Source organism: Triturus cristatus, chromosome 10 (genome assembly GCF_964204655.1).
Source record: "Triturus cristatus chromosome 10, aTriCri1.1, whole genome shotgun sequence".
NCBI classification, from domain to species: Eukaryota; Metazoa; Chordata; class Amphibia; order Caudata; family Salamandridae; genus Triturus; species Triturus cristatus.
In genome coordinates, this window is record NC_140593.1 from 1135199589 (window position 1) to 1135226567 (window position 26979).

At 43.5% G+C, this 26979-nt stretch overlaps 1 protein-coding gene across 1 annotated transcript in view; it reads right to left on the minus strand.

The window, feature by feature from the left end:
* The window catches only part of BRICD5 (BRICHOS domain containing 5), a 71156-nt gene that overhangs the window by 43647 nt on the left and 530 nt on the right, over positions 1-26979 (minus strand). Inside the window, exons 2-3 of the mRNA XM_085629436.1 lie at positions 20518-20649; positions 1442-1582 (exon numbers count right to left, since the gene is read on the minus strand). Of these exons, the coding sequence (XP_085485562.1) occupies positions 1442-1582; positions 20518-20649 (273 nt within the window). The remainder of the gene's footprint in view (positions 1-1441; positions 1583-20517; positions 20650-26979) is intronic.

The window sequence follows — 26979 nt, forward strand, 5'->3', positions numbered from 1 at the left end:
ATAAAGCGTCTATAGGCGATTTGATTCTCTCTTAAGCAAGAATTCTGAACTAGGGGTAAGAATAATTAAGCCAGCGGAGCACAATCCTAGTAAGACCAGCAGAGGACTGGTGAAGTCACCAGTAAGGGCAGATCAAGCAATTATACATCTAGAAAACTTCAGTTATGGAGAAAATGGAGCTCAGAGAAGTCACAACACTGTGAAACGTAGGTCACTAAAGATAAATGGGGCTAGATCAGATTAAAAAGAAACCCTGCATGCATACTAGTAAATCACAGAACAGCAGCAGGTGGAATGACCTCTTTCATGAATGCAGTCAACATAATGCAAGTAGTTTATTAGGAGACTTTAGGTTCTGGATAACCCCTCAATTCTGCTTTTTAAGATCATTAATGATTGATTTTGAGGAGTGAGACTATGTCACCCCTTCAGCTGGCGCTGGCACTGTTTGAGGCTGCTTTCCAAACGTTGAGAGTACTGATATAAGAAGTTGGTAGATTGCAAATCCAGCATTGCCTCTGAAAGGCTGCCACCAGATTTTTCTAAACAATAATAGTCCCTGATTTCACACCTTTCAAGCACTTCATAAAGCTAAATCCCTTTTCCAGTCAACCAGAAGGCATGTACCTCCACCTGTCGTTCAGAACTTGTGACGGTACACCTCAGAAAGTGTAACCACTTGTGGCCATCTTATGCCAGCAGTCACTAAGCTGTGTTAGAGTTTTGCCCAAAAGCACTGCTGTGAGTACCTCTTTAAGAGCTGCCTGGAGAACCAGAATCGCCAACAGAATAGGGAGTCCACACGAGTCATTGGCTGTTTATCTGATTCTAGAATTTTGTGAAAACAAATGATGGACGGAAAGCTGAACAAATCAAATATTCACCCCCAGTCGAGAGATCTGAGCTAAATCCATCGTTCTTTTGCTCACCATGCTACCCCAGTCTGGACACAGCCATATGCAATTCAGTCTTGACCCTGCTCCTCCTGGGATCAGTCTAACCAGAACTGCGAAGCCAGGTCCTCCCTGGACTGGAAACAAACATCCTGGGACCGGTTTCGAGGTATCACCCCTCATCAGTCAGGCTAGCTTGAATCCAGTGGCACAGCGAGCAAGGGACCCATGTCTGGGCATACCCATCACACCGGGAACTCGGCACTGTGTAGTTAACTTATTATTGAGTTTTCGAAAAAAGGTTTTAATGAGTTGTCCATTAGGAAAAGACTCATAACATAATATACAGTACAGTGTAAGCATTGAAAAGGTCCAAAACGGAAATTGATTTTGGAGTGAAAGGAAAGAGGCCATGAGGGTCACAAGTAATGGCCAGGTAATATGAGTGTGAACACTTGAGCGATGAGTATGAATGATCTCTGGAGTTAATGAGGAAATGGAAAACCTAATTTTGACTATGAGGCATAATTATTAAGATCTGCACATACATGTTTGTTGTCGAACAGCACCACGGACGTCTGGTTCCTCGGAGACGTTACACAGTAAGTGACAGTGTTCCGTAGTGGGTCCGTAATGGCAGATTGGTTTGTCTGGAAGCCTTGGTGATTCTTGAAGGCGAGATGAGCGATCTGTAAAACAGTGAACATGGTGAGATGGCTTATGGAAGTAGACAGATGTGAACTAGCAGATCCATGGTGTGTCTCTAGGCAACAGACCTTCTTTAACAAGTTCCTTGAATGAGTGAGTAAATCCTTTAGTGCATAGCTTACTGAAAACTGAATGTCTTGTTGCTGCTTATGTGGTGTCTGTTTTAGTGTCTGTGCAGCAGTTTATCAATGTTGCTGCTCTGTGTTCATCAAACCTACCCAGATTTGGGAGAGGGCTGATGAGGTGACATGATCTTGGACACTCTGCTGTAACCTGCTAGAAGGATTTAAGCCTGTGCCAGTAATAGCATGAATGAAGCAGCTCCGTTTTCGGCATCGTAGGATCTTCATTGACACTCATAAAATTTGGAATAAGTCCCCACTGCGTGCATCACTTGATCTCAATATACTGGTCTGTATAGTCACCAGGCTGCTAGTAGCGCTCTTACTCCTTGTAAGTGGCTCTAGTGTGTCTAGCCTAGCATACTGAATTAGATGTTATTGGTTGAATTAATACATGCATACCAAAATTAAAAAGTGTGTATTCAAGCTGAAAATGTGTCTTTAGAACTCACAAGCTGATGTTTCAGAGAATAATGTTGAATGTCAAGATATATTTAAAGCTGTTATTGGATTGATAAATCATGCAGAGTTGAGGGAGATTTATTACTAATATCACTAACTTAGTGCCATGGGCATTGCATATATGGATAGTATGTATTACCCACATAGAGGCATTTCACATTGAGAAAGCATTTTTTTTTTTACATTACTGCTAGCAACACTGCCTGCTACACTGAGGTGATCACGGCTGGTAATCTTGCATATGGCCACTATGTAATACATTCTGATGTAGTCACTATTAAAACTCTAATAGTGTTAGCAGCTTGGGATAATGTTCCCTGAACATAAGTAACTCTGACTGTAGAACAGGTTGGAAACTCATGGTATACACAGAGGGCGCCATTGTCCAAATGCCCATCTGATGAGCAGAACCCTTCTGAAATCTATCCAAGGCCAGGTTATTCCAAAATGTAGTCTGTCAGACACCAGAAAAGACTATTTCACAACTGCATTGAAGCATCTGATGAGCTAAATGCTGATAAACCAGTCTTTTATTGATGGGAATAGTCCGCCTTGTAGGCTTAATTTGGTTTGCTGTTTTAAATAGACTCCTGTCCCTCTAAAGCACCAGGAACTTCTACAATCTGTCACAGGCAGTTCTATTTTCTGGCTCATGTGAGAAGGATCCCAGAACACCCTGAGGGTTTCACATCTCTGTCTTTCTGAGATGACTTCCTCAAAAAAACATTTTAACAGCTTCACTCAACTTCTTTACTCAACATCTACCAAGTTGGACAGTGTTTATTGCACCTTACAGAATGTTTCCTGCCAAAATAGCATGTCTCAGGCCCATAGATCACTGCACTACTTGAAAGTGAGAGCTAGAGCATTGATGCAACATGAAAGAAGGCCTGCGGGACAGAGGTTACTGCAGTACCAGTGTGACAGCTCTCCTGGGCAGTTATGAAAGCAGGAAGTATATGTGAGGAGGAGGTCGTTTATGGATGGTCTCCTAGGCACAGACAACAGAACTGGGCGAAGAGTGTGAGAGGGGTTCCTTGCTGACAAATTAGGTCTTTGCTGCGGTGGATGGAGTCTAGCTTGCAGCGACAGGATACTCCCTTCGCAAAATCTCCAAGAGTCTTCTTTCACAGATCATCTAGGCTTAGGTTGATGACACTTACCCCAGATGCCCAACAAAAAGTAATGACTCCCTCCTTTCTGATGCAGCCTTATTCAACCAGCATACAGAAGAGAAAAAAAAAATGAAGAATGTGGCAGAGACCCTAAAGGCCATAGGTCTAAGAGAGAAGAGGTTCTACAAACAACAATATTAGTCAGAAGAGAGACAGTACTATCAATGGAGTGTTCAATTCCTTCCCTGGCTTTATCAATCAAAGCCTTGTCGGCAGCAAGACCAGAAATCCCTTAAAGACCAAATTGCCACCTCACCTTTAAGACCTTCAAATACCTGATTAAGTCCATGCTCTGGAAATAGGCAGTGATAACCTTGGCACCCCACCTTTATTCTCCTGCACCTCCCTTCCATTTGTCACTTACGTGGGGTGAACGTATCTCGACTCCTAGACTAGTGTTAATTAAAATAGACAGGTGGTTGGTAAGTATTGTGGTTCATCGGTACTCTTCATGTTTCTGTTCCTCCATTACCAACATCGCAGCACCACATTTCCATATTAAGGAAGGAAACTTCTGTTCTTCTAAAGAAACTTACAATCAGACTGGTCCTGCCCCAACAGAGGGAGAATGGAGTCTACATCAGATACTTCCAGATTGAAAAGAAAAGCTAGAATATGAATTTCAGCCTGATAATAGATCTCCTCCTCACCGACATGTACATAAAAACAGAAACGTTTCAGATCTACCTTTACATCAGATTTTTCCCCATTTAAGAAAATAGGACAGGCTGTGTGCGATAGACCTGTAGGATGCTTGCTTTCACATATGCATAGCAAGGCATCACAAGAAATATAAAACATATTGTGGTTGGAAACACATTGCTGCAATTCGGACTCAAATCAGCCCACGCACGTTCTCCAAATGCATAGCTGTAGTGGCTGTTCACCTACAAAGGCAGGAGATATTTGTCTTTTCTGATCTAGACAACTAATTGATCAAAGCTCTCACTCTTGTCAAAGGTGAAACAGGATTGCAAAAGACCAGCAGAGTTGCTGCATAGAGTGAGTCTCCATATCATTTTCCCCCCCAAAAAAAATTAGATTCCTGTTCAACACCTGTTTCATTCAGGAACCATAATAGAGTCCACAGAAGTAAAAGTGTATCCTTCGAAGGAGAGAGTACCATCCATCGGAGGCAAATACCATCTCCTAATAATCAATTGAAAACTGACCGCTTAGCAACTCTTTCTTTCTCAGTTGTATGGCATCCTGTATCCCCACTGTCCCAAATGCAAGGCAGCATACGCGACCAGTGAAGCAGTGTCTAGAAGATAAAATATCTCAAACGTGATTATTGGGGCGACAAGCTGCAACTGACTCTTTCATCAAACACTCCCTCACATGGCGGTGAAGATGATGGAATCTTCTGCTTGCAGTTCCTTTCCAGAAGGAAGGAACACCATTATAGAGGATTGCCACAGATGCATTTCTTAAGGGATGGAGAGCACATCTGGAACTTCTAATCTAAGGGACTTGTAAAGTGCATGGCTCCCCGGAGACTTCCCAGTGCCACACCCACCAGCATACTCTAGAACCGATCCCGAACCCCCCGCGCCCCCAACGGACGTTGAGGGATCATCTAATTGACAAATAACCAGATCTTCAGGAATATTCTAAAAATAGATTCAGAGTCTATTTGATGCAGTTTAAGCTGCAAAGAATGCAAAAAGAACAATTGATGGACAGAATGCAGAACAATGTCATACATTCACCCCAGTAGAGAGATCTGGGCCTAAATCCATCGTTTTTTTACTCCCCTTGCCATTCCAGTTTGAACCCAGCCATATGCAAATCAATCTTGACCCTGCACCCAATGGGAACAGTCCAGACCGAGCCGCCAGGCCAGGTCCTCCCTGGACTGGAAACAAGCATCCTAGGACCGGTTTCGGGGTTTCACCCCTCATCTAGTGGCATGGAGAGCACGGGACCCACGTCTGGGCATACCCTGCCAACTTACGGCATACAAAGCAAACACAAGGAGATGATGGACGGAATGCTGAAACTTTTCAGACACTCACCCCCAGTCTTCTGGGGTGAATTTATGACATTGTTTTGCATTCGGTCCATCAATTGTTCTCTTTGCATTTGTCACCCTGAGTGGGATGGGTATGCCCAGATGCGAGTCCCGTGCTCCTAATCTGATTAAGTATACACCCGTGTTGAATTGTATATTTCTGTTGAACTTTCTCCATTTTTGTGTTTGATTCGCTGTACAATTTACTTTGACATTGGTTGTGAATAAGCTACTACTTAGGGCTTAAGATCATTCAAGTTTTGAAATTATAGGAAGCTCTGACATTGAGAAGAGTCCCTTGAGGGCATCCTTACCTGAACTTGTACATTATCCAAGCCTCCAAGGGTCTATTGGGTTGCCCATTTCGTGTTTGGTCCTATAACCTTGCACGCTCAGACATTTATTTGCTCTCTGTGGTAGGGGACAAGGGAAGACAAAATCCCTTCTTCTAGGAAACCTTTTCTAACCAACTTCATTGTTGTTTTGTTTATTGTGTCAGCTTCTCAAAGAAATTTACCAATAAAGTGTCCTTCTTGCACAAAACCACAGCGATTACGGTCACTTTTAGCAACACTCAGTCAACAAATTGGAAACGTAAACTTTCAATCAGAGTCAGTTGAAGGCTCTTCATGATTTACGCAAAAGATTTTCTTAATTTTTATTATCCTTGCTTTATAGTTCCTTTTCATTTTATTCTCAATTTCAGATTCTAAGTAAAAGTGAGAAGTAATACAACTGCTGTTGAGTCGCACTTATGTCTGTGATCTATACCTATTGCTCATTAACAGCAAGCCAAACCATTCCTAAAAAAAAATCCAAGCAGTACATTTATTTACTCAGTGACATTGAAAAGTTCACGTTTTAAATGTGCTAACCAAGGTAATGTGTTATTTGTTTAAAAATATTTTCACTGAGCGAGTTCTAAGTTCAGTTAATATTTATTGAAGAGATACCTGGGACTTGAAATTTATTTCCATAGTTACAAGTGTGGTCAGGAGGCTGCTTTAGAGCGTTAATAAAGAAATTGTCACACATGTTTTAATGTACCCTGACATTTAGTTGATGTATTTGAAATGTAAATGATAGTACAATTAAAAGTGCATTGCTTCTTTAAGCTATCTCTTGACACATAAATCTGCATTTCTTTATTGCTCACATGTTTACCCAGGGGCATGGTGGTGGGTGGGTGTAGCGATTGATGTGCTTCTAGTCTGTATATACTTTGCAAAATTTACTATTGCTAATGTTCCTTATTCTTGCGAACATTGAATTAATCACTTGCTGATTTCCTTGTATGTGTACCCGTTAGTATGGGATAGTGATGATGAAGTAGACATTGGTCCTGAACAAACGCATACTCCTCCAAGTGCCCATTTTGAAATGTCCCCTTTTTTGTTGCAGGACTGCAATGCCAGCACATTTGTATAATCAAATGCACCGGCACTTGATCGCGGTAAGTCACATAACACAACCCACACCTTCCTAAAAGTCACTCTGCTACGTTCTACATAAGCGCATCCAGTACAACACGAGGACCTGGTTGGGTCATCGCATAGACCCTATGCTGATCCAATGCTGTCCTGTGATCCGAGGAGTAAGTATCATGTAAAATTAAAAAATCTATTAAAAATATGGCTGTTTAATGTCTCTCTTTAAGTCTCTGGTGACTGTTCATCCCAACCTGCTGTGTCTAGTGCCGAGATGCTACTCAGGGAGTGAGTGCTGCGCGATAGCAAGTTTCCATACAGTAGAGTACATTTGGACCAGTGTGCATTGTCTCTCTCTGGTAGTTTGTCTTTCTTCGGCAAGTTTAGCCTGACTCTTACCCACCCTTGAGAGATAACATTTCTTCCGTTAATGACAGTCTGTCTCTAAGCTTCTGCTGGTAATTACCCTTTCTTCTGACATGGAAGTGGTCATCCCTTGCAGCGTGTCACCTACACATATAAATATAGATCATTTTACAAATGTGGCTGCTTGGATTTCTGAATTGTAACGAACTAATTACAGACCCTCAGTATCATTTGTACCATTAGTCATTACCCAACATGCCCTTCTACAGACCATTACTCTTGGAGTGTCTCTGCCACTGGCTCTTTGGTTGAGATCACATACTTGTCATTCCTATATTAAAAGATATATAGACAATTTACTAAACCACTGGCATTTATTTTACATAAATAAGCAAATTCATCTAAATGTATTTGCAGTTTATTTTTTGAGGTGAAGATTAGTTTTTAAAACAAACAAGTGATTTATACAATGCTAGTCTAGTGTTATGGTTATATATCATTCAAATGACCCTACAGCAAAAATGCTCTAAATTGTTCTCCAGTGTTAGATCATTGATAGATGCACATACTTACCTTATAGATGCACACACTTACCTTATAGATGCACATACTTACCTTTTTCCCCTTCGCCAGGCTGGTAATCCTAATCAGGGAATGTTGAACAGCAGTGATAACAAACACTCCTAACATTGCACTATGGACAGCCACTCCACATCATTATATGACTCAGCGCTAATGAGGGGGAGAAGCTTTCTTTGAGCTTCACTTGGCTTAAAGGCGTCCCTAGCTTAGATTTTCTACCGCACATTAAGTGCAAGAGGAATACTACAGAGCTTTGCTGTTTCTGAATAATTTTTCCACTTACCACCTTTCGGTTGAGCAGATAAGACTGACCTTTCTGTCTTTCTCCCCGAAGACAGTTTCTTTCAAAGCATTTCACCCCTGTAGCTTGCAGAAGTCAGGGTTCTCTGTCCCTGTCTATGGGCGGCTTGTGCCTAGGATGCAGTTTCTACAAATGATTGGCCTTTTGCACAGTAATTATGGTGGGGACTCTTTCAAACCGTAAAAGCTACTTTAAAATCCCTAACAGACCTGTGGGGCAAGGAAAATTATTTGAGCTCTTCCCCTTTAGCAGCATATTTACTGCTTGCATGCGGATCATGCCACTCCAAATTGTGACATTTTCTAAAAAGAGGCCATTGTTCGCTCTACAGTATGGAATCTGTCCAGAGTACTTTTCATCTTCCTCCTTCGAAGAGCACCAACAGAAAAAACACTAGACTAAGTCACCGCCTATTGCAATTCTGCTTCTTACGGTTTCAAAACTCTCCGTGGCTGTTCTTCAGCGAAAGACAACTGGGTTGCTAGACATAGATCCATCTTATGCATTTCTGGTGTCTCAGTCCAACCTGTCATCAAACGCTATGCAGTTGACAACTGCCAAGACTGCCTCTTTTTTTAGCTGTATCATCCAGCTCATCAGCGAAGCTAACATCATAGACTATGCCACTCTTGTTGAGGTCAGAAAGACACCGGAGTGTAAGGAATGTTAGGGAACAAGACGCAAGAGCACTAAGTGTGGCGCATGCTGACCGGTACCCAGGATTTAAGCCCTCATAAAAGTCCAGAAGTGATCAGCCATGGATAATGTGGAAGACTGGAAAATGGAAGTTGGCATAGAAGATAGCCTAGTTTGACTTCCGGTTTATGGGTTAAACATCTTGGGCAGATAAGACCTTCCCAAGCACTGGGTAGATGCCTAGTTGTTTCAGCTTTCTGCTTCCAGACCAGTTCATAACCGAGCCTTGCATCCCTCCACTATGTTGTTTGCCTCCTTCCTCATTCTCTTTCCCATCCCTTCATTATTTACAGAACTCTGGTATTTACAGACCCCTTTAGACTCGATCTTCTCAGACTACTATTTTCAACTCAGCACTGGTTGTCCTGCTGTTGTTCCTCTGATGGCATCCGGCCTCCACAAGTAACTGGCCACGCTGATGTAGGAGTGGGCCAGTTACAGTCTTCCTGGGCTGAGTGAGAGGTAAGCTGCTGTGTAATAGATAACTGTGTTGCACATTGTGGTATTTGCTCTATTACAACATTTTCTAAAGTCTTTGTGCAGTGCTTTGTTTTGTGAAGATTACCCAGTGGTGGTTCTGATGATTTGAGGTTGCTGTTGGTACTACTCTGAACCATTGTCTCTGGTTCTTTGTCTTTTCTCCCATTTTGCTCTGATTACTAACTGAGGTATTAATATTCTGTATCTTGCGTGGAACAGTTGGACAATTGGGACTGCCAGCTGCGTTCCTTGGCGTTCCAATCCATACTAATGATCTTGGCACTGAGCCATCCTTAACGACACCCTCTCCATTGATGGTCAGTCATCCACCATACAAACTTCCTCGAAGGACTGCTTTTTGACCCTTCCAGATGAAACTGCCATTGATATGACACACGCACACACATTCCTACACTGCAATCATTGATAACTTCGTACTATTGTGTTATTTAGAGAAGAATTGTGTACTGTAACTTATGCTAATTTAATGGATGTCTAAACAAAAGTCACCTTTATATATTAATGAAATGAAATGAAAAATTATATTTATATAGCGCATAGACTACCCGGAGGCCTCGCAGCGCTTTAATTGATCACTGTGGCAGGCCGCAGGGTGAGATTAGCATGTTTTTGCGAACAGGTGGGTTTTCAAAGCTTTCCTAAAAGCCAGCCGGTTATTATTTTCTCTGAGGGCTAAGGGGAGGGAGTTCCAAAGTCTCGCAGCAGTATGGGAGAAGGAACAGCCGCCCCAACGTGCTTTGTTGATTTTAGAAGTGGTAACTAGGTGCAATGATCCGGAGCGAAGGGCTCTGGATGGAGTGTAGGGCACGACTAAGGGGGACAGGATGGCAGGGCCTGTTCGATGGAAAGATTTGTGCACAATGCACATAGCCTTAAATTGTGCTCTAGCAGCCATAGGGAGCCAGTGCAATTCTTTTAGAGCTTTCTTGGCTGACTGCCAGCGGGGGATGTTGAATAATAATCGGGCGGCACAGTTTTGCGTGACTTGGAGCCTGTTGGTCACTGAAGCCGGGGCACCTAGGTATAGTGCATTTCCATAGTCCAGGCGGGAGAGTATCGGGGCCTGAACCATGATTCTCCTCGCCTGGAAAGGAAGCAGAGGGAGGACTTTGCGGAGCATTTTCATTAGGCCGACACACGTGGAGGCAGTTTTGGTAGCCTGGACCGAGAAGTCCAGCGCTTTATCGAGCCAAATTCCCAGACTCTTTATCTGCGGTTTGGGAGGGGGAGGAGCACCAAGGCAGGTGGGCCAAATTGATGTCGAAATGGTCGGAGGAGGGTTGCCCAATAGCATAATCTCTGTCTTCTCCCCGTTAAGTTTGAGACAGGAAGATTGCATCCACTTAGCAACAGCCTCTAGACAGAGGCCCAGGGTGTTGGACGACTCCTCAGTGTGGTCCAGAGAGACCACCAACTGGGTGTCGTCCGCGTAGGTGACAATACGCACGCCAAAGGGCTGGACTATCTCCGCTAGAGGTCGCATATAGACATTAAAAAGTGTGGGGCTCAAGGAGGAGCCCTGGGGAACCCCACATCTAAGTGGTTGCTTAGGGGAGAGTGCTTTGCCCTCAAACACCTGGAAGAAGCGCTCGTCCAGGAAGGAGGTCAGCCATTCCAGGGCCGCGCCCGACACGCCCATGCCTTTCAGGCGATGTAATAGTGTGGCATGGTTGACAGTGTCGAACGCGGCACTGAGGTCGAGTAGTATGATGGCTGCTTTTCCTCCCCGGTCCAGCACCAATCTAGTTTCTTCCGTCACTGCTAGGAGAGCAGTTTCAGTTCCATGCTGCGGGCGGAAACCCGTCTGAGAGGCGCATAGTAGACTATTTGATTCTAAGTAGTCCACTAAGATATTATTGATGTGCCTTTCGAGCAGTTTGCTCATCCAGGGAAGTAGGGAAATGGGGCGGAAATTGGCCAAGTTGTTCTGGTCCAAGGTGGGCTTTTTCAAAAGGGCCCTAACCATCGCACATTTCCATGGTGCTGGGACGGAGTTAGAGGAGATGGAAGCATTAAGGACATCCAGGATGACAGGGCGGATGATATCCATCACCTTATTAAGAGTTTGCGGGGGTGCTGGGTCATTGGGGGATCCCGAGGTGACTTTAAGAAGCATTCTGTCTAAAGTGTCGGAATCTAGGAGGGGGAACTCATCCAGTGAGCTGGGGACTAAGAAGTCGGAATCTGTGGTGGTGGTGTGGTCCATGTCACCACTGCCAGTGGAAAATGAAGAATAGATGGCCTGGATCTTCTGGGAGAAGAAAGTGGCTAAATTATTACAACGGGTTTGCGCGCTGTCAGGTGACAGACGCTCGGGGGGAGGGGGAGAAATTAAAGATTTGGCTATTTTAAAAATTTCTTTGGGGGAGTTTGCAGCTAGGTTGATTTTGGCTTCATAGAAATGGGCTTGTGCAGATTTTATGTGGTTTTTATAGAGCTTTATTGCGGCTCTATACTCAACTTGCTTTGATTGGGAATAATCTTGTCTCCAGGCTCTCTCTAGTTTGCGGCAAGATTGCTTCATAGTCCTGAGAGCCGGGGAGTACCAGGGGGCAACTTTGGCTCTGTTTATTAAGTGCAAAGATTCCTCTGGTAGGACTAGGTCAAGGGAACTGGAGATCCAGTTATCAAAATTGACAGTGGCTGTATTGGGATTGGTCACATTTGGGGGTAGGTGTTCTGTAAGAGCCAGTTTCCACTTAGAAAGTGGGAGGGAGGCCCATTTTCTTCCCCGCTGCTTATTGTGATTTTGTGAAATGGGGGGGGGGGGCATGTGGACCATGTAAAGGGTACTAAAAAAGGATCAGTCCAGGGTAGTGGTACTGGAGCCTATTATTAAGCCTCTGCCTCCAACACAGAGGAGGAAACCTCTTCTAGCCAGGTAACTGAAGAGGAAGAAGATACTGAAGAGACGAGGAACTAGAAGATGCTACTGGTCTAAACGACTTAAACATCTATTTATTTTCCCAGAAGCCAAGGAGACTGGTGAGGATGACATGTACCCATGTAAAAGAGATCTTTCATTATATGGCCCTCTTCCTCCGATGGTATCACCAGTGGTCTTGTCTAAGTCTTTAAAGAGGATGGTGCAGGAAGTCTACTCTAGATTCACACAGCCTCTGTATGACAGAGAGCACTTACTGTCTCAAGCAGGTGTCTGCCAGCTTCAAAGTCCTGTGCCCAGCCCTTAGGGTGATATTATCCAGATACACCTGTTATACCGCTCATTGGGAAGAGGCAAAAGAGGCTGCGTGAGAGGTATTATGATGCGTAGGAACGAGTTCACTATGGAGAGCATCCAAATTCGGACATTGATCAATCCACTGAAAATGGCAATAAGTGAAATTAGTACGTTGCCCAAATTATAGGTCTAATGATTCAATACCCAAAGACTGCTCCATTGATGCAAGAAGGAACCACAGCCTGATGGAATGGACCTCCACTAAATTTGACCTACTTTTGTCGACAAATAGAAAAAACAGTTTCCTGTCTAATTTTAAAGACAAGTCCACAGGTCATTCAGGACTATTCCAGTCTGGGTTCACCTTAGAGAAGAATGTCTAATGTGTGAAGAAATTGGCAACCTTCTCTACTGATGTTGCATGCCTGGAAATACAAGAGACACCACACACTAACAGCCATGATTCAACAATTGCTCATCCTGGACAATCTACCAGAATACAAGTGCACAGACCAAAGCAATCCGGAAGAGGGTGAATGATCTTAGCAGCCCCTTTGATTCCCCTGTGGATATTGCAGGATACTATCTTAGACAAATGGTGTACTTCTCAGAAACTATAGGCAACTTTGTTGCTTTTGGTTCTTTCAGAAATTTAAGAAAAAACCTGGACATGTCCTTTGATAGACAAACTTTATTTGGGAAATAATGAAAAAGCAATGCAGCAACAAAGATGAACACTGAATCTGCAAAGTGTAGACCTCGCATTAGAGAAAATAGCCCTACCAAAACTACAGGAAGTCATCATGCACTGGCAAAATATTTTCTAAATCTTACATTTTCACTTTCCACATGGATCTCCCCACACTATGGTGGAGGGGTGCTCCAGCAGCAGAATTACAGGAGCAGTGCAGGCACACAAGACTCCTTCCTCGCCTTTGCCCCCCACCTTAGCCATGTTTTGGGAATGGTCTAGAGTTCATATGACAGTATGGCAGGGCATACCCTCAGACAGATGGATTTTCGACATTGTCTGCTACGGTAATTAGTGTAATTTCTTTTGAATCTTCCTGTATGTCTCTGATAAAGGAACACCACCAGCAACTTCAAGCCCGACAGAAATATACACCGGATGTTATGGAAAGGAAAAAAAAAACATTGAAGGTTTATATCCTAGGATATTCCTAGTATTGAAGAACTCTGATAGGTGGTGCCTGATTGTAGATCAAAGGAGGACGACCAAAAACCGGTATAAGCAAAAGTTTCAAAATGGTCAAATTGCAGCATATTATTCCATTCACGATAATCAAGGTGACTTCTTAATCTCCACAGACCTGCAGGGCACTTCTTTCTATTTCCATTGCAGCTGCAACTTCACCACTACCTTTGCACTATAGTCAAAGGCCAACACTGTCAGGTCAGTGCTCTGCCCTTTGACTCAGACTTGCAACGTGCATCTTTACCATATGCATAGCTCTGTTTTTGCACCATCTTCCCTGGCTGGGAATTCACCTCATATAGACGATTGGTTGTCGTGATCACTTACAAATAAAAGAACTAGATGCAGCATCTTTTACTATCATTACTCATGCTATACTTGGGCTTTTTAGGTCGAGCCTGGGCAGTACATGCTTTGCTCTGGGAGGCATGCTCTATTAGAGCATGCACTTGAAGCTCCGCCCATATTTTTCATTGGCTTGTGTCTTTGTCTTTTGCAAATGCTGGCTTCTGATTCGGTAATTGGCTTGTTAGTCCCTCTTTAGTACCGCCTTGTCTTCATTTGTAACATCCCAAGAGGACTGACCCTTTTACTCCTGGTGTTACACCGTTTGTATTATTTAGTCTGTAAGCACTATTTTCTTTATTGAATTTTGTCTTACTTCCAGCTCGACGTGCTTTCCTTACAATCAGCGCGCCATGTAAGCTATCACTTTCCAAGCAGCCGGGACAATGGCGGGCCGCTTCTTTGTAATGCCATAGCTCTCGCTTTTAGGAGAGTGTGAGCTATTGGCATTGTAAATGACAATAGCTTAAACTCTTGTAAATGCAAAACCTATTGCTTTGCAAATATATTTTTTGGGGGTTGTTTCCAAGCGCCCCATGCCACTCTTGCACTTAATAGAGCCCACGCCACTATCTACAGATGCAGCTTGTCTAAAGAAAGGGGCATGGCCGCTATTAAGTGCAAGCGTGGCATGGTGCACTTGGAAACAAAACAATATTTGCAATGCAATAGGTCTCACATTTGCGAGAATTTAAGCTATTGACATTTACAGTGCCAATAGCTCAAAGTCTTGTAAATGCGAGACCTATTGCATTGCAAATGCTTGTTTCTTAATGTAGACAAATCAAGCATAACTCTCTTAAAAGTGGTATTCTTAAGGGTTGTAGTCCAAGGCTAGAGTGAGCAAAGTTCACACAACTGACATGTCAATTCAGACACAAACCTGGTGTACAGCAGACAACTTCAATATCATCTTAGGATACATGTCACCATGCAATCCTTTCATTCATCTGTGCTGGCTTTACATTCATACCATCCAAGAGTAACTGGACACCAAATGACGTAAGAGTTTTGGTGACTAGGATGAATACATACAAGTTAAATCAACATCTTCAGAAGTTATTACACTGATGGAAGGTCAAGCAGCAGTTTTTTAAAGGCCATCCTTTGCATATACAGAAACTATAGGTTTACATACCCATTAATGCCTCATGCAGAGATGGAAAGCCCTTTTCCGGGATATCCCAACCAGTGCAAGCTAGCCCCTAGCATTATTCATGAAAAATTAGACGCCAAAGGTTCCAGATATCTGGTGACATTATAAACTAATGGGGTAACCCAAGACAAGCCCTAGGGCCTGGGTAACGTACTGTACATGCTACAGTATGGTCCTACTGGCATTTGCTTAGAAGGAGAAACACGATATTAACTCACGTATTGCAATACTGCCGAGAGAGAGACACAATAAATAGATCACACGCCGGGTTATTTGAAACAATAAATCCAATTTAAATTTTCATAAATGTTCTGGTAACGCATACATTTTTTATGAAATTTGTATCAAGGTTGCTCCAAAAAGTGCATAGGAAACTGTTCATAGAAGTGCTCATGTGCAAAGTGATAAGAAAAGAAAGGGATAATAGTTGTTCAGAGAATATGTTTCATACAATTTCCAACAATGGCTCGGGCAACTCAGATTAACCAAAGTAACGGGCCTGCCTGAGAAAAAAAAAAATCTTATGCTCAAAGGCAAGTGTCCATCCATATTTCAGAAATGGTGGTATGTGAATCCTAACACACTGTTCATAGGTGTCAAGACACTGTTTTTCAAGCCACGATTGAATGCATAGGTACCTCTGAACGGTGTGTTAGGACTCCGCTACCACCATTTCTGAAATATGGATTCCTTTCTCTTATCACTACACATGAGCACTTCTAGGCTGGAGAGGGTGAATAGTTGGAGAAGAGTGGATGGAAAAGGGTGAAAGATTGAATGGTGGGTGAAGGGTGACTATAGGGTTAAGGTTTATTGTTAGAGAAGGGTGAGTGGAGGGTACACAGAGGATGAAGGGTGAATGGTAAATGTCATGAAAATGTGAAGGGAGACTGAGGGCCAGTAGGGTTGAAGTGTTCATGTAGTCACCTTGTGACCCTAGATAATTAAGACTACAACATAAAATTGGTGCTTATGACAAAAAAACAAAAAGAAAGAAAAGATGAGTGATTGAGAAGTGGGAGTGGTGAATGGTCATCCTGGCTCAGGAAATTCACCAGCGAAACAAAAAGTAAATCAAAGCACTCTTAAAATGCAATTTGAAAACCCGATGTAAAAACATCAATATTAAACACGAGTTTTCCCACTGTAATTCCCCATTGCATTTTTAATGTTAAATTAAGAATAGCTGGTTTCCCTCATCCCAAATGTGTCTGCAGTCTTCTTTTTATTTATCTTTTTTAATTTCGCATTTTATTATAATTTTACGTGTGAATTATCACTGATAGACAAATTTTGGTTGTCTTTGTTTCCCCATGGTGTCTAACACCATATATAGATGGAAAGAGTGGACCTCTCAATGTGCCTTCATTCATCCTTGTTAAAGGTAAGGATCTCAGGTTGTGTCACCATTGGCTATGGAAGTTGGGGATTGGTGGGGGTCTCCTGTTTCCTGTGGCATCAGTGATCTATTTTCTGTTGGGTAGTTTTAGTTGTCCGCTTCTCCCAAGCTTTTTATAACTGTATTATTAGGCACACTTAGAAGCCCACTGCCGGCACTCCTAAACCAATGAAAAAGCAGGGGTCTTGGGCGCTAGTGTCAAGTAACATTTTAAATTTGCAGTAGAGAGGTCCGCTTCACCAGCGAGCAAGTCTGACTTAAAAGCTCTCTTATGGAACATTTTCAAAAACTCCACATAAATTGGTTTTTACCCCAGACATTTTGAAGCAGTACCTGTTGAAATGTTCCACTACGTTCACTCCGCCCAAGTATATTGGGGAGGGTCAGCCTATTCATGAAAACTTTGGCAGAATGTGTCATACAGTGCATTTATCAGCACTTTTTCCCTAACAATTGGCTACAGTGTGTGGTAAGCAGTTAAAAGAAGCAGGGTATGCATTTTTTAATGGTATATCATTTTTTTAGCATGTGAATATAGGATGTTTCTTGTCTTATACATTCCACTTCCTTTCATTTTTCCAGTCTTTCACTTCTTTAGTAGATTCTCAGTCATAGGTATATGGTTGAGAATCTACTTGGAAGATCTGGGGTGGGAAAATCAAAAGTTACAGAGATGTCCTAATCATAGACCACAGTGCCATAGGCAGAGCAAGACACATCTTACAGACTCATGTGACCGTGCCACTGCCCAGCTTACAAAGACCATACAGGAACAAAAAGCAGAGAGATTCCAATAATCTTAAAGGCTCAGGTTTGGGCAGCAGTAAAGATAATTTCATAAACATTTGTTTAATATATATGATGCAACGGCTCTATTCAAAATAATAACAGATGATTCAGGAGGTGCTCTTTGCTATGTAGGTCGAAGATCAGCAAAAAGTCTCCCAAACTACACATTAGTTATAAATTAAATTTCAGTTGCTAGTATATTTGAGAAATGCAACCATTGACAGCAACCCTCTTCCTCCTGGACCTGTCCACTGCGTTTGACACCGTCTCCCACCAGATCCTGATGAACAGATTCTACCACATCGGGATTCAAGAAAACACCCTCAAATGGATAACCTCGTACCTCACCAGCAGAACGCAAAGGATCTGTCTCCTACCGTTCACCTCAGAGCCTAAGAAGATCTGCAGGTCCCCCAAGAATCGTTCCTCAGCCCGACCCTCTTCAACACTTACATGACCCCCTTGCCGACACTGTCTGATCACACAGACTCAACATCATCTCCTACGCCGATGATACACAGCTCATTCTCTCACTGTTCGAAGACCCTTCCACCACAAAAGCTAACTTCCACAGATGTATGATGAACGTCGTGGACTGGATGAAGAAAAACTGCTGTCTCAACTCAACTCAGAAAAAATGGAAGTCCTCATCTTTGGGCACAACACCTCGCCATGGAATGACACATGGTGGCATGGGGAGCTTGGCACACCCACCGACCCAACAGACCATGCCCGCAACATCGGCATCATCCTGTAGAGCAAGCTATCCATGAAGAAACAAGTCAACGCAGTCTCATCCGCCTACTTCCACACCCTTCGCATGCTCTGCAAGATCTTTAGGTGGCTCCCGGTAAACACCAGAAGGACTGTCACGCAGGCCATATTCACCAGCAGACTGGACAACAGAAACACACTCTATGTAGGAATCACTGCACACCTCCTGAAGAGACTCCAGACAGGAGAGAACTCAGCAGCAAGTCTCATACTCAACCTCCCCAGAAGGACAAACATCACACCCCAATCTCAAGAAATTATACTGGCTCCCGATTCAGAAGAGATGCCCATTCAGGATGCTGAACCATGCCTACCAGGCCCTGCAGAACGAAGGATCGGCATCCATCAACAAACGCCTGACCTTCCACCAACCCACCAAACATCTCCGATCAGCCTTTCTCTCCCTCGCAGACATCCCATGGATCCGTTGAGGCAACAGCGGAGGACACTTCTTCTCGCACCTGGCAACCAAGGCTTGGAACAACCTCCCCTGCATCTCAGCACCGCACCACCGCTCCAGCAATTCAGAAGAGAACTAAAGACCTGGATGTTTTGAATAAACAAACCTCCAAGCAGCAGCAAACCACTCCAGTACCTCAAGACCCTCGCGGGTGATTTGCCGCGTTCTATAAATGTTTAATTGATTGATTGATTGTCCCCCAAAGATCCCCAAACATCAGCTTTGCTATTAAATAATGACTTTTCATTTTAGATAAATAAACTGATGCCCTTAAGCAAACACTTGGCATTTTCAAAAAGAAAATACTATTTTGCCCTTAAATTCAGTTTTTAATTTTAATAAATCAGTTTGTTCTCCTAAGATCAACTTGTCATTTTCAGCAAGTACTCTCATTTACTATGGCTAGAGATGGGCAGATTCTGACTTCCATGATCATTTATCTGTAGCAAATACCAGGGAAGTCCATCAAATAGCAACAAAGTCTACTGCCACTTCGCCAGACATCACCCAAATTATGTCAAAAATGTCCACAATATGCAAAAGATAAAACCATGTCAGGGCCCCATTATGCAATGATGAGTGGCGACTTTATGCCAGCGTCAATTTGATATCTTACTTAATCAGAATTATGTCAGAAATGACCACAACACATTCAAACAGGTATCTGTTTGCCTGGACCACCAAAATGCCAGGGAATACGACAATTTTTCCCACAGGTTCCCAATATTTCAACGTTGGGCACCTTTAGGCCACATGTACCATTGTGTCAGATGGGCCCAAAATATGTCAAAAAGGACACCATAATGCCAAAGCCTAAATATTGAAAGAGGTAGGCAAAAATGTTCTGCCCACAATATGTCAAGGATAGTTATCATGAGTCATAGCCTATTGTTCTGTTAACGATAGGCACGCATAATTCAAATATGGTGACAGTATGCTGAGACAGTACTATAATGACTGGGCCAGCATTATGCCAGGCATAGCCCCACTTATCTCCACATTGCCCACAATATGTTAGGAACAGTCACTATTTGGCTGGAGCTACTGTTATTACATGGATGCTCTACGGTACACCAAGTGTGCCAAAATATGCAAAGTGGTGCTGATATATTGGGGTCTCCATTATGCCAAATATAGCCACATTAGACTATCCACGCTTGGTCTGGTGGCTCAGTGGAGTACTGCATCCACTCCAGAAATCTGTGTTTGACTTCATGATCACAGGTTCAAATCCCAGTGTGTTCACTGAGCCTTCCATCCTTGTGGGTTGATACAATGAGTACAACTGAGCTGGTAACAATAAACACTTGGTATTGAGCACCAAAATGCTCCATGGGGTGAAAGTTTTATTTAGAAACACACATTATTTTATTTATCCAGGGCCTGACTCAAAGGTGTCAGGTGCACACAAAATATGTCAAGTTGAGCATCATGCCACCACTTTGCATGGGATGTCTCGAATATGTCAGGGGTGGCCACAGATAAGGCAGGGGATAGCCATATTTATGTCCAGAACTCCCTAGTCTGTCAAAGATGGTCACCAGTAGGCTAAGGGAATACAATAAATTACAAGGAAGAGATGGGGGGGGGGAGGCTTGTGACTGGGCTCAGCTCTGAGCAGTGCAAGTCAACCCTTTCTCAAAGAGGGTGTGTGGTGTGTGTGGTGTGTGGTGTGTGGTGTGTGGTGTGTGGTGTGTGTGGGTGTGTGTGGGTGTGTGTCTGTCTGTCTGTCTGTCTGTCTATCTGTCTGTCTGTCTGTCTGTGTGATGTAAAGCAGGTGTGTTTTAGATGCACACGTTGAATCTGACACCCAAAGTCAGATACAGGAAAATTGTATTTGAAAATAATAAAATTCATGTTGCCTATCTGAAACAATCCGGTAGGGACTTCTCTGATCTGCAATTACGCTACATTTTTGACACAAAAATGGGATAAACTGAGAATTCTTACCTTTGGTTTCTTGTCCAAGAAGCCCAGAATGCCCACCACAGTCACACCGGCCACAACAATGAACAAAATGACAGCTACAAATGCCCAACATATCCGCCACGTGGGTTTCAGTGCCTCGGCCGTCTCTCTGCCCTACCAGAATGGAAACAACAGAGGAATATATAAAATGGTCATATTTCTCAATCCTTTTATACATCATTCACTCACTTGCACCCCCTTTTCACGAGTTATATTTTTTATTTTTGTAGGTGTTCCATTTTAACACTACATGTTCCCCTGTGGCAGCTTGTATACGTATGTCCATGTGGCTAACACTGTATATTGACATATTGTCGAATGTCTGTTGGGGAGCAATCAGTGGGATGTCCTCCATTTTCTATGGCCTCATCCCTCCTCCTTGGTAGTGGCTGCAGTCTTCTTAGCTAGAGTAAAGGTGGTGCCTCGATACCATTTCTACAAGGAACTGGGAGCATGTAGAAGCAGGTGACCTGCTAGCTTTTGAGGATAAGAAGGGAGCTTCACAGGGGATCTTGCTCTTTATTTCCCACAAATGCTCAGTTCTACAAAGATGGCCTGTGTGAGAATAAGAAACTTTCAATGAGAGTCTCTGTGTCCCCCTAAGTGCACTGCCATGAACCTGTCCATCTGCCACTTCCAAAGTCAACGCTGAAGCAGTGTGATGATGTCTGGCACTGTGAGAGAATGGATGAGTAGGGATTCTGTGTGTATATGTATGTGGTAGTTGTATGGTGCGGAGTGCTGTACAAGGTCAAAAGCAAGGAATCCATCTACTTTTTGAGTTTTTGCCTTTGTAGATTTTTTTGCATTTTAACTCCCATTTTTAGACCAAAAGAGGTACTTACACAGACAAATCACCATTATATACTGTAGCTATACTTGGATCATAAACAAGGTTCTCTGTGCAGACAGGCCTCTTATGAGCTACACCGATACCACTATTTAAAGAAATCAAAAAGTGACAAAGTGCCTTGTATTGGTAGAACGTAGTTCCTGTTGTAGGCAGCTTTGCTCAGACACTACGAAACCCTCAAAGCTTGCAAGAGAGAAGACACGAGTGCAGGGAAAAGACAGTAAGTAATGGTGAAAACATATATTACTGTTATAAATTAATATCTCAGTAGCAGATTGTTTTGAAGTACGCTGAGAACTATTAAAAAGTTCTTCCTTTTAGGTGGATTTTTAAAAAATTGGATTTTAATTGGAACCGAAAAGCATAGAATGATCCAGCCTCGCCAGTATCTGCTTTATGCATATCTTTGTGGATAATGCACTCTAAATGCAGGTGTGACCTTTTGGGAGTTTCACTTCTATTTTACTACCTCCACCCACATTAACTGCAATTACATGCCTGCTGCTTTACTTTAGACCCTTCCTTCTGGCCAAACCTCAAATCTTTCTCACACCCCTCAAAATGAACTTTACAGTATCAAACTGATGTAAGATGGCTTGCATAAGACCATTAAAAAAAATCCATCTCTTCCACAGGCACTTTCTTCTCGGAACGTATTATGCTGACTCTCCTCCCCTAATGCTTTACTCGAGATACCTGCTTCTGGGCATGCCAAAACATAGATATTAAATAACCTGCGTTCAGGTTAAAAGAACCTAACCTGGGGGTGTCAGAAAGACAATTGGTTCCCGAAGAACACCCAAAGAAAGAAAGAAAGGGGCAGAACTCTTCCTTTCTTGAGTCCCCTCACTCACCAGGGTTTCCCCACGGTGACATGCTTCATCATTGGGGTCCTCTCAGTCCTCTACGGGCTGAGGCGTGCTGCGACTTGCGGATTACGTAGGAGCACTCAAAACAAATTATGTGTGGTGCAAGTGTAGTGAAACACTCATCACTTCTAACGCCTTTGAAAACGCCACCACAGACAATATATGTAACACGCTTACTGCGCCCAAATACTCTATGATCTTAGATTCCACAACTCATCTTATTCCTAACATCTCTGGAACCAGACGCCCCAAACGTAGATCAATTTGACCATGCATCGTCAGAGAGGCATCAGCTCCTCTCACCCCAACTGAATTACCCGGCACCATCCTATCAAAGCGCTCCTCCTGAATTGTTGGTCCACACTCCCTATTGATGCCGCCATATCTGCTCTCACCCAAGTTTGTGACCTTAGTGTGACTGTTATTACGGAAACCATCCATCATGACCCTATTTGACACTATTTTCCTTTCCGGATACCGCATTCTCCACCTTTATAGAGCTGATAAAACTGATTAACAGATGGGAGGGTTGCCCTTACCCACACTGATTGCTTTAAATGCAAATTCATTAAATTAAATAACCCCTTCTTTTGCGAATATTACGAACACAACATGGATACATCAGTGGTTAAACATTTCTAAAAATAACTTTACTGAGGAGTTTCTTGATTACTGCCCTGATAACTCATCTACTCTTGTAATCACATTCTCTCGGGAGATTTCAATCTTCATTGGAGAAAGGAGGTGGACTCTTCTCCCCTCAAATTCTTTATATTTTGAAGGTTTCTCCAATATTGTAGTGCCCTGTTGATAATACCAGCTCTATCCTGACTGGTATTTGGCAATGATAGACCACGTGCACGTGTCCAACCCTTTCCAAGGGGATGGGTCCAACCACTTCACTCCTTTCAGAATATTTCCACCAACACACCCTCTCCATGTTGTGCCGCAAGCTGTAATGGTACAACTGAAAGACCTCAAACATATTGACAAAAAGGTCTTCGAATCTTTGATCCCCTTGGTAAAACCAGCAACGGAGCTTACAACTGACCCCTGCAAGAGCCGAGTGATGATGAGATTCTCAGAAGCAAGGTCAGGCTGTCTTCTACAATCTCTTGACTGAAAAGATCCAAGAAACCTCTAAGTGTAGGGTAGCCTAAACAAGATGCAAAAAACACTATGATCACTGCCTCCCTGTGCCGAAACCGAATTTCAGAATGTTTGACCCGAGATTTGGGAAGCCGGATGGCAACTCCCGTCAGAGTTCTTAATGCCAACCTCCTGCACAAGGTAGGCATACGTCCTGTGAAAATCTGTAACTGCAGAAAGTTTAAGGGCTTGAAATTCCCACTACTGAAGGATTTCCTAATATACCAAGGTTTGCCATACCACCTCGAACATAGTTAAGGCAACTAAACTGCCCTGCCAAACATAAGATTTGCCTTGCTTGCTTGACACTCTGTTGGACTGTGTTTGCTTTGACTTGTTGTTGGCTACATAAGACTCAAGGACTTCCTTGCTATGAGATCAAGTTCCAGGAAGTTCTGAAGGAGCAGAGCCTGGGCGTAGAGTAACGGAGAGTAGAACAAAGAGGTTGCAGGACCTACTGGGATTCTGCATGATTGTCTGTGACAAGTTAAGAAATGCTTTGTACCTCTATATCGGAGTGCCTCCAGTCTGCGTTGGCACCAGGTGGCAAAAGAAGAAACCTGAAATGTGATTGTTTCGCATCATCTCAAAGCCAGAAGTTCTTTTGTTTTTCATAAAGACAAAAACTGAAGGAGAGAAAATGTTAACATACAGAAGCTGCAAGTACCTCTATCGCTGGCTAACCTCTCGCCACCCTCTCCGTCCTGCATGAGGATCCTTAGTCTCTTAAAGAACTCTGGTGGATTCTTGGGGTTTCAACAGAATATTATTTTGATAACTTTTTCTATTTTTCCCATTTTGACTAGTAAAATGGTTAAAAGGTTTTTATTAAAATTGGTATTTTGATACTTCAGATTCTGATTAATTTTTGATAATCTTTAATCTAAATTCTCTTTTTCGCCACAAACTTTGTGGTAATTAGTTGCCAGCATTTTTATTATGTTTAAAACCACCTTGGCTTGAACCGTAGGCTCCCCATGTCTTAACTGTTTGTGAACAGTAGGAATTCGGTGTTGGCAGTCTCATCTCAAGCGCAGGAAGCGCCTAACAGCTCTCCCATCTCTATCCTGACAGCACATTCCACTTACATTCCTTAGTGGGCTGGTGCTGTCCACCCACGGCTCTCTATGAAATAGGGGTTTGCATTATGGAGTGGGTACCAGCACTCTCCTCCACTTCCATTGTTAATAACATAAATAAAAAATAATTATCTCCAGAGCAGTATTTTGGCAGGAGAGATTACTACAGTAGTTGTCAGTGATAACTTTAATGAGTGTTAAAGTGGAGGGACTGAAACTGATGAGTTAATCGTTGTTATTGATTGGTGTGTCATATACATAGTCAACTTCATCAACTATGAGAAGGCATTCAACAGCGTGGACAGAGACCCTTTGGAAAATCCTCTGCCACTATGGTGTGCCAGATAAACTTGTAAGATCCATCAGGAACTCTTACAAAGGAATGACCTGCAAGATAGTCCATGGAGGACAACTCACAGAAGCCTTCCAAGGGAGGACTGGAGTCTGGCAGGGTTGTTTGCTCTCGCCTTTTTTCTTCCTGCAGGCCAAAGACTGGATCATGAAGACATCCACAGCAAGGAGAAAAATGGGATCCAGTGGACACAGCTCAATGACCTGGACTTTGCAGACGACCTGGCCCTACTCTCCCATACCCATCTACAGATGCTAGAAAAGACCAACAATGTGGCAACCACATCAGCACAACTTGACCTCAACATTCACAGGGGAAAAACCAAGTTCCTGAAGGCTAACAGGGCCAGCACATTTACAGTCACTCTTGCAGGCGATGCACTGGAAGTGGTTGAGGCCTTCCCCTACCTGGACAGTGTCACAGACGAGCAGCACGGCACAGACGCCGATGTCTAGGCAAGAATAGGCAAAGCAAGGGCTGCCTTCATTCAGCTAAAGTAGATCTGGCGCTCCAAGGACCTAATGCTGCAAACTAAGGTCAGGCTGTTTAACACCAACGTAAAATGGGTCCTTCTGTATAGAGTAGAAACTTGGAGGACTACAGTACCACCACCAACAATGTCCAGAACTTCATCAACACCTGCCTGAGGAAAATCCTCCAAATCCATTGCCCAAACACCATCAGCAATATGACTTTCCAGCTCCCTGCTCATGAAGAAATCCTGAAAAGACACTGGGGCTGGATTGGTCACACCCTCTGCAAGCCCGCATCAAACACCACCAGGCAAGTCCTGGCCTGGAACCCTAAAGGGAAAAGGAAAAGAGGAAGGCCAAGAAACACCTGGTGCTGAGGCCTTGAGGCTGACTGCAAGGAGATGGGTTACACCTGGAGTCAGATTGAAAGAAAAGCCCATGATAGAGGTGGTTGGAGAGTCCTGGTTAATTTAAATAAAATTTCGCCAAAGCAGTTTTTTGAGGAAAGGCAATATGCAAATGTGGGCCGATTTTTTTTATCCCAATCCTACCCTGTACCCAGGGCAACAGTTGTAGAAGCCCCGATGGACGATAGTTAAAGCTTCAAACAAAGTTATCTTCTTAATGGGGAACCAATGCAGTTCCCTCAACCGAGACGAAACCAAAGCTCTCCTAGATAGGCCCAAAATGAGCCGAGCCACTGCCTTTTGGACTGTCTGCGGCTTCCTGATCAGCGCCTGTTTCAGAGCACGAGCGGTTATGGCAAAACATGGAACCGAAACAGGTAAGCAGATTTAGCCACTCATTACCTTTTCTTCTCATATATCTCTTCCCCATTGGCCCAGATCTCCTCTCCTACACATCTCCCTTAACAGACCACATGTACTCAGGATCACTTCTCCTCAGTAGATGACATCTCTTACCCTACACCACTCCTCTCCTAATAGGCAACATCTTCTTCAGCAGGTAACATGCCCTCCGCTACACCATGCTGGATCCACTCCACCACATCTCCTGCACTGCACCACATCTCGTGCACCTCATCTCATCCAGTGCACCTCATCCCCTGTACTGCACCATTTCTCTTCCAGTGCACATTATCTCATCCACTTCAGCACATCTGATCCACTCCACCACATTTCCTGCACTGCACCTCATCTCGCCCACTGAACCTCATCTCGCCCACTGCACCTCATCTCGCCCACTGCATCACACCTCACCCACTGCATCACACCTCACCCACTGCACCTCGTTTCACCCACTGCACCTCATCTCACTCACTGCACCTCATCTCGCCCAATCCACCTCATCTCGCCCACTGCATCTCGTCTCACTCACTGCATCTCACCCACTCCAACTCATCTCAACCACTGCTACTCTTCTCATCCACTGTACCTCATCTCACCCACTGTACCTCATCTCTCCCACTGCATCCTATTTCACCCACTGTACCATGTCTCACTCACTGCACCTCGTCTCATCCCATGTACCACATCTCCCCCAGTGTACCACATCTCCCCCACTGCACCACATTCCATCCACTGTACCACATTTAACCTTTTACACATCATCTCACCCACTGCACCTCATCTCACACCACTGCCTCACTCACCCACTGCACCACATTTCACCCACTGCATCTCGTCTCACCCACTGCACCTCGTCTTTC